This window comes from Garra rufa, chromosome 14 (genome assembly GCF_049309525.1).
Source record: "Garra rufa chromosome 14, GarRuf1.0, whole genome shotgun sequence".
Taxonomy (NCBI): Eukaryota; Metazoa; Chordata; class Actinopteri; order Cypriniformes; family Cyprinidae; genus Garra; species Garra rufa.
In genome coordinates this window covers 26,041,506-26,053,039 of record NC_133374.1, presented here as the reverse complement: position 1 = coordinate 26,053,039, position 11,534 = coordinate 26,041,506, and the positions used below count along the sequence as shown (strand labels likewise).

Here is an 11,534-nt window from a genome sequence, read left to right as displayed (position 1 = left end):
TCCATTTTTATTCTCCAAAATAGAGTAATGAAACATGGTATTTTGTTCTTCTAGGGATAACTATGCAGGGTTCTACCTCAGCTGTGTTTATCCGTGATTATGTCCGTGTTCTCTTTGAGGACACACTAGATACATACAGACCTGGCATGAACTTTGAGGGAAAGGTAACAGCTAGCTTGAGGTCATTTGCTTCTAATTATTGAGTTAATGTTTCAAAAGTAACTACAGACCATATGTTTTTAAAACCATTTTTATAAAAAGTTACTGACTGTACCATAACTGTTTTTGTCTGACTTTGTATTATAACATGATGTCTGTGTATGTAATTTGGCTGTACTGATGATTTGGAATCTTTTTAGGCCAATCAAAAGGGAGGTAAAAAACAGCCCGATTCTGAGGCTCGTGAGAGAGAGAGACCCTTTCACTCCAAAGGCAACAGTTTCCTGACATTGATTTATGCTCCAGAGAATCCCAGCTCTTCCAATGAAATAACAGTGATGGTCAAATACACCATTGATGCCAGGGCTCTGAATCTAGACAAAATAACCTTGGATTTCTGTTACATAGTATGTTTTATTTTTCCATCAATTGATTGGGCATTTGTTTTATTGCTCAACAAGCTCTTTGACTTTTTTTTTTTTTTTTTTTTTTTGGTCATATTAAATATATAATTTAATATTTTGGTCATATCATATTAAAATGTATTTGATTATCTGTGTAGGTTTATATTGGAAACTTATATTATCTATAACCTTCATTTTATATAAATGTTATTGATTATGCTAGTTGTTACATTTAGATTAATGCCCTCTTACACAAACACAAACACACACACACACACACACACACACACACACACACACATGTTGGGTTTACATGTTTTATGGGGACATTCCATAGGCGTAATGGTTTTCATACTGTACAAACCGTACTTTCTATCGCCCTACACCTACCCTACACCTAAACCTAGCCCTCACAGGAGATTGTGCACACTTTTACTTCATCAAAAAAACTCATTGTGCATGATTTATAAGCCTGTTTCCTCATGGGGACCTGAGAAATGTCCCCACAAGGTCAAAATCTACTGGTATTCCTATCCTTGTGGGGACATTTGGTCCCCACAACGTGATGAATACCAGGTACACACACACACACACACACACACACACACACACACACACACACACACATATATATATATATATATATATATATATATATATATATATATATATATATATATATACATATATATATTGTGGAAATGTAATTTTTAGGAAAATAATTGGAAAGACTGGACAGAACTTAATATCTGTGGTTTCCTAACTTTTTTGTGTGGAGAAAACAGAATTTTCCTTAAGGTTTCTTCTTGAAGCTCTATCTTGTAGCTACTACACAAGGAGATTATGAAAAAAATTGCAGTGCTAGTAAAGCTGTAGAACTCTATAGCATTACATAAATTGACATACAGTAATTATCTTCCTGTAATGCAGGTCTTATCCCAAAGCAGGATGCATCAAAATGGTCGTCTGTCTGAGAGTGTAAGCACCAGAAATGGCGCAGGTACACAGCTCTTTTACATTAGCAATCACTTGTTGTCTAATATATTTTTATGGTCTGTGTACATTGTGCTTCAGCATGTGTCTTTTTTGTTTTGCTCTCTAACTTTCATAAAAGTAATCACAGGGGAACTGAGGTTCACACTGAATTGTCAGCACACTTTGGTTCCTTTCGCTCACGTGGTGGTTTTTACAGTTCTTCCCTCTAAAGAACCTGTAACAGGCAGTATTTTAATCCCCATTCAAAATGTTTTGCCAGAGGTCAGTAAATCAGACATAAAATGTAATTTCAGAACTCAATGTGTGTTTATGTATTTTTTTTTCATTAATGTGTGATGAGAGCATGCCTGTGCTTTTATAGGTGTCCATCGTGTTCTCGTCTTCCAAAGTGGAGCCTGGAGAGACGATATCTTTTACAATGAAAGCCAAACCTGGTTCCTTGTGCTCTGTGCGGGCATTGATCAGAGTGTGATGCTGTTGAGACCAGAGGCCGAGTTGGATGTATTCACTGTATGTTACACCATAATTTTACATTACATCTACAACGAATATGTGTGTGTGTGTGTGTATATATATATATATATATATATATATATATATATATATATATATATATATATATATATACATTTTTATAATTTTTTGAATTAAAAAATTAATTCAGATTTGATTAATTACAAAAAAAAATAATAATACACTTTTAGAATAAGCCAGTTTAAACTATCCATTAAAATTCATTTTGATATTTTTTCAAAAAGCAAGTTACTATTTTCAATATACTATTTTCCAGATATTATAATGAACACAGTAACATAACACTTCCTTTTACTTAGGGAATTGGAATCCAAATTGCTAACAATTATGTTAAAGCACCGGATGTTTAGGATATTTATCAGAACACGTCCAAGTTGGAATGTAAGCTACTTGGTTTTATTTATTTCTTCTTTTTTTTTCATTTGGAAACGTCCTTTTAATCTGATTGTATTTACAAACCATCAATTTAAGCAGCTGCTGAGTATGATTTTGACCAATTGAGAAAGCCAATGGTCCTGTCTGGACTGAAGCAGGGATCTGATTTAGAAGCACAAAAACCTACTCAGGAGATCCGCAAATCCTTTCCAGAAACCTGGATATGGGATCTTATACCTGTGGGGTATGTATCTTACACTTTGACATTGGTGTATATACAACACAGTCCTTTTTTTAATTATGCAGAAAAAAATATTTAAAAAGAAATATTTTAAGTTATTCAGTGGTTAATAATATTTTTGTTTACTTTTTAAAATGCACAAATAATATTTTCTTCTTTCATCAGAAAATCAGGATCTGTGAAAGTTGAAAAAATGGTTCCGGACACTGTCACTAAATGGGCGGTAGGGGCTTTCTGCACATCCCAAGCCGGGTTTAAAGTGGCCCCCAAGACTGATCTCATTGCTTTCAAGCCTTTCTTTGTGAGCCTCACCCTTCCTTACTCTGTTATCTATGAGGAGATGTTCACTCTCAAAGCCACTGTATTCAACTACCTTCCCAAATGTATCATGGTAAGCCCCCTTAATGTGTTTACTTGTACTGGAGTGGTTTTGCAAGTGTTTGTAGTTAAAAAAAAAAAAAATCTCTGTCTTTTAATAAAGGTGAAGGTCTCGCTGGCAAACTCACTGCACTTCACGGCTCAGTCATGCAAAGGCTGCACTTACACTCAGTGTGTTTGCTCTGAAAAGAGCCAAACTTTCCAGTGGATTGTTACAGCCTCTGAACTGGGTAAGCCAGATACTTTGACTTCTATATGAGCAAACAGAAAATTTATTTTTATTTAAATTTGCTTACCCAAACTGAAAATTTTATTTCATTTTATTTTTTATTTTTTTACCAGGACATAGTATTTCATTTACAATAGGAATGTCTAAAAGGGATAGTTTATCCAAAAATGAAAATTCTGTCATCATTTGCTTACTCTCATGTCATTCCAAACCTGTATGAATTTCCGTCTTCTGCCGATACAAAAGATATTTTGAAGAATGTTGGTTATGGTTATCAAACACATAATGGAAGTCAATGGGAACTAAAACTGTTTGGTTACCAACTTTCTTCAAAATATCTTAAATATCTTATCTGCAGAACAAAGAAAGACACACAGGTTTGGAATGATATTACATTTACATTTTACATTTATTCATTTAGCCGACGCTTTTATCCAAAGCGACTTACAATTGGGAAGACAACAAGTGATTCATCCTAAGGAGGCAGATCAACATAGGAAGTGCTCAAAAATACCATATATCAGGCGTTGTTAGAAGAGTGCAGGCTAGAAGGAGAAGATCAAGAAAGAGAGGAAAAACAGGCTAGAAGGAAGGATCAAGAAGAGAGGAGAATTTTTTTTTTTTTTCACATAGTGTCGAAAAAGATGGGTTTTCAGCAGTCGTTTGAAAGCTGTTAAGGAGTCTGCATTCCGGATAGGGGTGGGAAGATCATTCCACCAGGCAGGGACATTGAACGAGAATGTTCTGGACAGTGATTTAATACCTCTCTGTGGTGGTACAATGAGGCGTCTTTCACTAGAGGATCTCAGTCTTCTGGAAGGAGTGTAGATGTGTAGTAGTGAATGGAGGTAGGCAGGTGATGATCCGGTGGCTGTCCTATATGCCAGCATCAGTGTCTTGAATTTGATGCGTGCTGTAACCGGTAAACAGTGCAGTGATATGAAGAGAGGTGTGACATGGGCCTTTTTGGGCTCATTGAAGACCAGTCGTGCTGCTGCATTCTGAATCATTTGTAGAGGCTTGATTGTACATGCTGGAAGACCAGCTAAAAGAGCATTGCAGTAGTCCAGCCTGGAAATGACCAGGGCCTGGACAAGGAGTTGTGTAGCATGCTCTGTTAGGAAGGGCCTGATCTTTCTGATGTTGTACAATGCAAACCTGCAAGATCGAGCCGTTTTAGCTATGTGGTCTTTAAAAGTCAGTTGGTCGTCAAAGATTACACCCAGATTTCTGGCTGAAGTCGATGGGGTAATTGTTGATGAACCTAACTGGATGGAGAAGTCATGCTGTAGAGATGGAGTGGCAGGAAAGATAAGGAGTTCCGTCTTTGCTAGATTGAGCTGTAGATGGTGTTCCTTCATCCATGCAGAGATATCCGCCAGGCAGCCTGAGATCCGTGCAGCTACCGATGGATCGTCTGGTTTGAATGAAAGATAGAGTTGTGTGTCATCAGCATAGCAATGGTAGGAGAAGCCATGTGCCTGTATGATGGGGCCCAGAGATGTAGTGTATATGGAGAAGAGGAGAGGTCCAAGAACTGATCCCTGAGGAACCCCAGTGACCAGTTGATGAGTTTTGGATACCTCCCCTCCCCAGGCCACTCTGAAAGACCTACCAGAGAGGTAGGATTTGAACCAGCGAAGTGAAGTCCCTGTGATGCCCAGCATTGAGAGGGTGGACAGGAGGATCTGGTGATTCACAGTGTCAAAAGCTGCAGATAGGTCCAGCAAGATGAGTACTGATGATTTGGACTCAGCTTTTGCCGTCCGCAAGGCTTCAGTGACAGACAGTAGCGCAGTCTCAGTTGAATGGCCGCTTCTGAACCCTGTTTGGTTAGAGTCCAGTAGATTGTTCTGTGAGAGGAATAAGGATAGCTGGTTGAAAACAGCCCGTTCCAGTGTTTTTGGTATGAATGGAAGGAGAGAGACAGGTCTGTAGTTGTCAATGAGTGAAGAGTTAAGTGTAGGTTTTTTGAGCAGTGGGGTTACCCGGGCCTGCTTAAATGTAGTGGGAAAAGTGCCTGTGAGAAAAGATGTGTTGATGATGTGTGTGAGCGCCGGTAGGATTGTAGGAGAGATTGCTTGGAGAAGGTGTGAGGGGATAGGATCTAAAGGACATGTCGTCGGATGGCTGGAGAGGAAAAGTTTGGTTACTTCTGCCTCCGAGTAAGGACAGAAGGAGAAGAGGGGAGTTCCAGCCGTGAGTGTGGTCAATTTTAGTTCCTGTATGTGTGGAGCTGAGAACTTATTATTGATCGATGTAGTTTTGTCTGTAAAAAATGTGGCGAAGTCATCAGCTGTTATAGAAGTTGTGGGAGGTGGTGGAGGGGGACAAAGCAAAAAAATTAAATGTTTTGAAAAGTTTGCGTGCATCTGGAGAATTGTTGATCCTGTTCTGGAGGTATGAAGATTTGGCTGTATGTACTTGGGTAGCGAAAGATGAGAGCATAGACCGATACATACTGAGGTCGGATGGATCCTTAGATTTGTGCCATTTTCTCTCGGCTGCCCTAAGTTTGGAGCGATGCTCACGAAGAACATCGGATAACCAAGGGGTTGTCGGAGCAGCTCGTGCTGGCCTGGAGGAGAGAGGGCATATAACATCTAGACAGGAGGTAAGAGTGGAGCATAAGGTGTCAGTTGCTGCATTAGTGTCCAGGGATGAGAAGTGAGTAGGAGAGGGAAGGGAGGAGGATACTAAAGAAGAAAGATGGGAGGGTGAGAGAGAGCGTAGGTTTCTTCTAAAAGTAACAGGTAGAGGGGTTGGGGGTGCACAAGTAGCAAGATGTAGGTCAAATGTAATGAAGAAGTGGTCAGAGATGTGTAGGGGTTTGACCGCAATGTTGTATGAAATACAATTTCGCATGTAAATGAGATCAAGTTGGTTGCCAGACTTATGAGTGTATGTAGTGATAACGCGTTGTAGATCAAATGAAGCTAGAAGTGAATGGAAGTCAGCAGCATAGGGTTTGTCAAGGTGAATGTTGAGGTCCCCAAAGACTAGAAGTGGGCTGCCATCCTCTGGAAACGAGGACAGCAGCCCATCCAGCTCTTCTAAGAAGATGCCAAGTTGAGTAGGAGGGCGGTAGATTACCACAATGTGGAGTTCGATAGGAGATGTTACAGTGATTGTATGAGATTCGAATGAACTATAATTGCATAGAGGAGAATGGGTTGAGTATTTCCAGTTGTTAGAAATAAGAAGTCCCGTACCCCCGCCCCTTCCAGTGTGACGAGGGGTGTGAGAGAAGGAAAAGTTATTAGAAAGAGCAGCTGGGGTTGCAGAGTCTTCTGGACGAATCCAGGTCTCAGTCAAACCTAGAATGCTCAGACCAGATTGCACAGAAAATGCTGAAATGAAGTCAGCTTTGTTGACAGCTGACTGACAGTTCCAGAGTCCAACCGTGAAAGAGAAAGGTTCAGTGGAAGAGGTGTCGATAGGACGCAGGTTAGAAATATTGCATCGACGTGAGCGTGTGATATTAGTGCGGTGTGTAGAGACCACCGGAATGAATTGGAAACACATGATAGAGAAGGACAGAAAGAAGAGTGAGAAAAAGGAAAGGAGTACTTAAGTGCGTTATCGGTGTCGTTGCTCGGATAAGTCGCACAGGAAAAGTCGCAGGTCTTTACTCTCGTCGGTCTTCACGCGAGGAGGCTGAATAATAGACAACCAAACAGTGCTTCACTGATAAAAGCTAGGGACGCCTCCTAGGCTCAGTCAGCCGCAAATGTATCGCCCGCACGCAAAATGGCTCAATCGAAACTCAAAAAGCAACAGCTTCGCACTTGTAATAGCTCCAGAAGGGAACGATATGAAATAACAAAAGCTTTCCTGGCCGTACGCTCAGTTATCAATTTTAATGATTGCAATAAAAACTAGAATTTAAAGCAAAAACAATCGCAGGACAAATAACAGAAGAAACACTCCTTTTCTAACAGTTAATAGATGTAAATAAAACAAACGAATAACTAAATAGAACAACAGAGTGCTTTTAGAAGCAGCTCAAAGTTAATATTAACGAATAAGTAATTAAACAGAAACGACAAAGTGCTTTTAGCGGCAACTCTAAGTAACGATCGCCTATCGAATAGTATTAAAGTAGACACTTACGCGCCGTCGTTCTTTCTCGTCTGAGGACTGAACTCACTTTCCCGCAATATGGAAAGTAAGCAAACTATTTAAGCAGTATTCTCGCTAGCCACGCCATAGGCTCAGTCAGCCGCAAATGTATCGCCCGCACGCAAAATGGCTCAATCGAAACTCAAAAAGCAACAGCTTCGCACTTGTAATAGCTCCAGAAGGGAACGATATGAAATAACAAAAGCTTCCCTTGGCCGTACGCTCAGTTATCAATTTTAATGATTGCAATAAAAACTAGAATTTAAAGCAAAAACAATCGCAGGACAAATAACAGAAGAAACACTCCTTTTCTAACAGTGAATAGATGTAAATAAAACAAATGAATAACTAAATAGAACAACAGAGTGCTTTTAGAAGCAGCTCAAAATTAATATTAACGAATAAGTAATTAAACAGAAACGACAAAGTGCTTTTAGCGGCAACTCTAAGTAACGATGGCCTATTGAATAGTATTAAAGTAGACACTTACGCGCCGTCGTTCTTTCTCGTCTGAGGACTGAACTCACTTTCCCGCAATATGGAAAGTAAACAAACTATTTAAGCAGTATTCTCGCTAGCCACGCCATAGGCTCAGTCAGCCGCAAATGTATCGCCCGCACGCAAAATGGCTCAATCGAAACTCAAAAAGCAACAGCTTCGCACTTGTAATAGCTCCAGAAGGGAACGATATGAAATAACAAAAGCTTCCCTTGGCCGTACGCTCAGTTATCAATTTTAATGATTGCAATAAAAACTAGAATTTAAAGTAAAAACAATCGCAGGACAAACAGTGAATAGATGTAGCCTAAATAAAACAAACGAATAACTAAATAGAACAACAGAGTGCTTTTAGAAGCAGCTCAAAATTAATATTAACGAATAAGTAAGTAAATAGAAACAACAGAGTGCGTTTAGTAGCAGCTCAATATTAATATTAACGAATAAGTAAATAGAAACAACAGTGCGTTTAGTAGCAGCTCAAAATTAATATTAACGAATAAGTAAGTAAATAGAAACAACAGAGTGCGTTTAGCAGCTCAAAATTAATATTAACGAATAAGTAAGTAAATAGAAACAACAGAGTGCGTTTAGTAGCAGCTCAATATTAATATTAACGAATAAGTAAGTAAATAGAAACGACAGAGTGCTTAAGGGAACAGCAGCTTAATATTAATACTTAGGAATAAGTAATTAAACCGAAACGACAAAGTGATTTTAGCGGCAACTAAGTAACGATCGCCTATCGAATAGTATTAAAGTAGACACTTACGCGCCGTCGTTCTTTCTCGTCTGAGGACTGAACTCACTGATATGAAGGTGAGTAAATGATGAGAGAATTTTATTTTTGGGTGGACTTTCCTTTTACCACTTAATGCCTTGAATGCCACAGATTTGTTTATTATTGCAGGCCCCAGGGGTACTTTGTTTCTTCTGTGACTTAAATCCACTGTCACTGGTGTGCTTGTTTTACAGGAAAGGTGAACATTAAAGTGCACGCTGAGGCGGTGCAGAGCCAAGGACTGTGTGGCAATAAAGTGGTGACTTTGCCAGACAAAGGCAGAGTTGATACCGTCACGCAGAGCGTTCTGGTGCAGATGCCTTCCAAAATAAAACGTCATTAAATAATGTTATGAGATTGTTTTAAATATATATTTTTTTAATATACAAAAAATAAATGATTGGGGAAATTATACTTTTATGCGAAATTAAAACACAAGTAGGTAACGGCAAGTGAGCGTCTAATGAGTGAGTCATTGAGTCGTTCATTCAAACGATTCGTTCAAATGGCTGATTCATCAGATGTTTATGCATGGGCTAATGAAACTTTGACTCAACTGATTCATTCAAACCACTAAATCATTCAGCAATGAAAAGGATGGTTGCTGTGAGATGTGCTGTGGTTCTGCTGTGTCTTTCTTTGACATTTTTTTCGCTTCTGAAATAGAACGAAAGCAATACTGCGCCTAATGCCTGGAATACACTATGTGATTTTTGTCCCGACTTTCCACCGATTTACAGTCTGGAGAAGCTGACGCTAGTTGCTCAAAGTCAGGGCGAGTCAGCAGATTTGAGTTGACAGATTTCATAGAAAATCGTGTAGTGTATGATGGTCACAGACACAGACAGAGTTTGATTCTATCCAGTCTGAGAATATTAAACATGTTTGATATTTTCAGCTGATTTTAGAACGCATATTGTTTTCATTTGTTATGTGTCTCCTAGCAACAAAGGTGCACATTTCTGCATGGGTTTGTTATGATCGGAACAACGTCAAAGTCTGCTAGTTTATTATCCTCAGTCGTGTAGTGTATGATGGCCAGTTTTCCTCTGTCACTGTTTACAAAGTTGGTAAGTGTATGATTCCTATTGTTTAAAAAATCTGTTCAGATTTTAAAAGTTGTGTATTCCAGCCTTAAAATGTAAGTAACATAATATTTTTGAACTGTTTAATGAACTATTGAACAGCTGTGATGGTGAAAACGTTGTGTGATGTAACTAACTGTATTTTAAATATAAAAATTTTCCATTATGAATTTTTACCTCAGCATGCTGAGTTTCTTTTTGTGTGTGTGTGTGTGTGACACTTGACCACAAAACCAGGTTTAATTTTTTGAAATTGAGATTTAGACATCATCTGAAGGCTGGATACATAAATAAGTTTTCCACTGATGTATGATTTGTTAGGATATGACAATATTTGTCTGAGATACAACAATTTAAAAATCTGAGGGTGCAAAAAAATCTAAATAAGAAAATCACCTTTAAAGTTTTTTTTTTTTTTTTTTTTTAATATCATGTAGGAACATGATCTTTACAGTATATCCTAATGATTTTTGGCAAAAATCGATAATTTTGACCTATACAATGTATTTTTGGCTATTACAAATAAATCATCACTGACAAGAACAGCTTTTTCTCTCAGGCTATTCCACCTGAACAATGCATAATATCTCAGGACTGTACATCTGTACATAAAATTTTTCATCTGCAAAATAGTACATTTGCACATTCATAATTCTTTCCATTTTCTCTATATTTTGTACATAAGTCAATACATTTGCACATACATAATTCTATTTTATCAAAAGTTGTATTACCATATAGCTTAAATTACATCCTGCAATGTACCGTGCAAGCAAACAGAATATACAGTGTCCCTGTAAAGTGCAGTAACTACACATTTGGTCAAAATTGAGTTAAGGCTTAAAATGGACTTTTTGACAACTGTTTTGTCTTGTGGCAAAGTCTCCTGGTTCAATTTTGTCCCAGAGAAACGAGAGTGTTTCAGAGAAACAAGAGTGTCAACATGTTTGACTAGCTGGCGTAAAAACTTTAAAGGCATTTTTGTCAGTTTCAGTGTTGGCGTAGTTACTGCACTTTGCCTTTGGAGGGCAGAGTACCTGCTCGTAGGTATAAGGGAACAATATACAACGCTTGGGGAATAAGGGGGTAATAACCTGCAAAATTCTAAAGCATTTATACTGTAAGTATTTTATAACTAAAGGGCACCTATTCTGAAATTACGTGGTATGTATAACATACAGACTGCTGTTTCCAGTTGCTCCCGTGATATAACATAAATATAACACCATAACACACAAACATACACCCTTGTTATATGTAGTTATTTTGTAAGTATAACATCTGCTGGTTGTAATTTAAAGTAATGCCTTGTTACCCTCTTGTTACCTGTAGTTACCGTGTAAGTGTAACAGCCACTTAAGTTAACAAAGAAATATTTGTATTATTTAACAAAATTTTAACAGAACTTCAACAGAACAGAATGCAGAAAATACTAATTTACAACCACTTATACTAAGAACAGCAAAAACAAACAAATCATATTCTAAAATTATTTTTAATAGGCATGCTGGCAATTTTTCCTTTTGGCTGTTGGGAGGAATCAATGAATTTTTGGAGATCTTCTGCATATCCCTGCAATATATGAGGGAGCAGAAAAGTTATCCCCCTCTGATGCAATTTTCACCTGTGTTCACAATTAGAGAAAAATACATTGCAAAAAAAAAAAAAAAAAACTGTTAATACTGTCACAGTTCTATCAGTTTATCTCATTGGTTTCTCCCGTTGTCTCACC

At 38.0% G+C, this 11,534-nt stretch overlaps 1 protein-coding gene across 2 annotated transcripts; it reads left to right on the top strand.

The window, feature by feature from the left end:
• The first annotated feature begins 58 nt into the window (after positions 1–58).
• On the top strand, positions 59–9,969 carry LOC141285425 (alpha-2-macroglobulin-like protein 1). 2 transcript variants are annotated; one of them, XM_073818443.1, is made up of 10 exons: positions 59–164; positions 360–566; positions 1,494–1,563; positions 1,678–1,820; positions 1,921–2,069; positions 2,393–2,474; positions 2,565–2,712; positions 2,875–3,100; positions 3,191–3,317; positions 8,912–9,969. In XM_073818443.1, exons 1-5 carry the CDS (start codon positions 63–65, stop codon positions 2,029–2,031), a joined length of 633 nt encoding a protein of 210 aa, XP_073674544.1. In that variant the 5' UTR covers positions 59–62; the 3' UTR covers positions 2,032–2,069; positions 2,393–2,474; positions 2,565–2,712; positions 2,875–3,100; positions 3,191–3,317; positions 8,912–9,969. The 2 variants fall into 2 exon arrangements, with proteins under 2 accessions (XP_073674544.1, XP_073674543.1); XM_073818442.1 differs by having other exon boundaries at positions 2,568–2,712; positions 8,912–9,965.
• Positions 9,970–11,534: the final 1,565 nt, after the last annotated feature.

Bases quoted from the DNA above. Each gene is read 5' to 3' on its own strand.
- LOC141285425 (XM_073818443.1), top strand. From the start codon at position 63: ATGCAGGGTTCTACCTCAGCTGTGTTTATCCGTGATTATGTCCGTGTT. The intron at 567-1,493 runs GTATGTTTTATT...CCTGTAATGCAG, and splicing joins CCTTGGATTTCTGTTACATA to GTCTTATCCCAAAGCAGGAT. The intron at 1,564-1,677 runs GTACACAGCTCT...CTTTCATAAAAG, and splicing joins AAGCACCAGAAATGGCGCAG to TAATCACAGGGGAACTGAGG.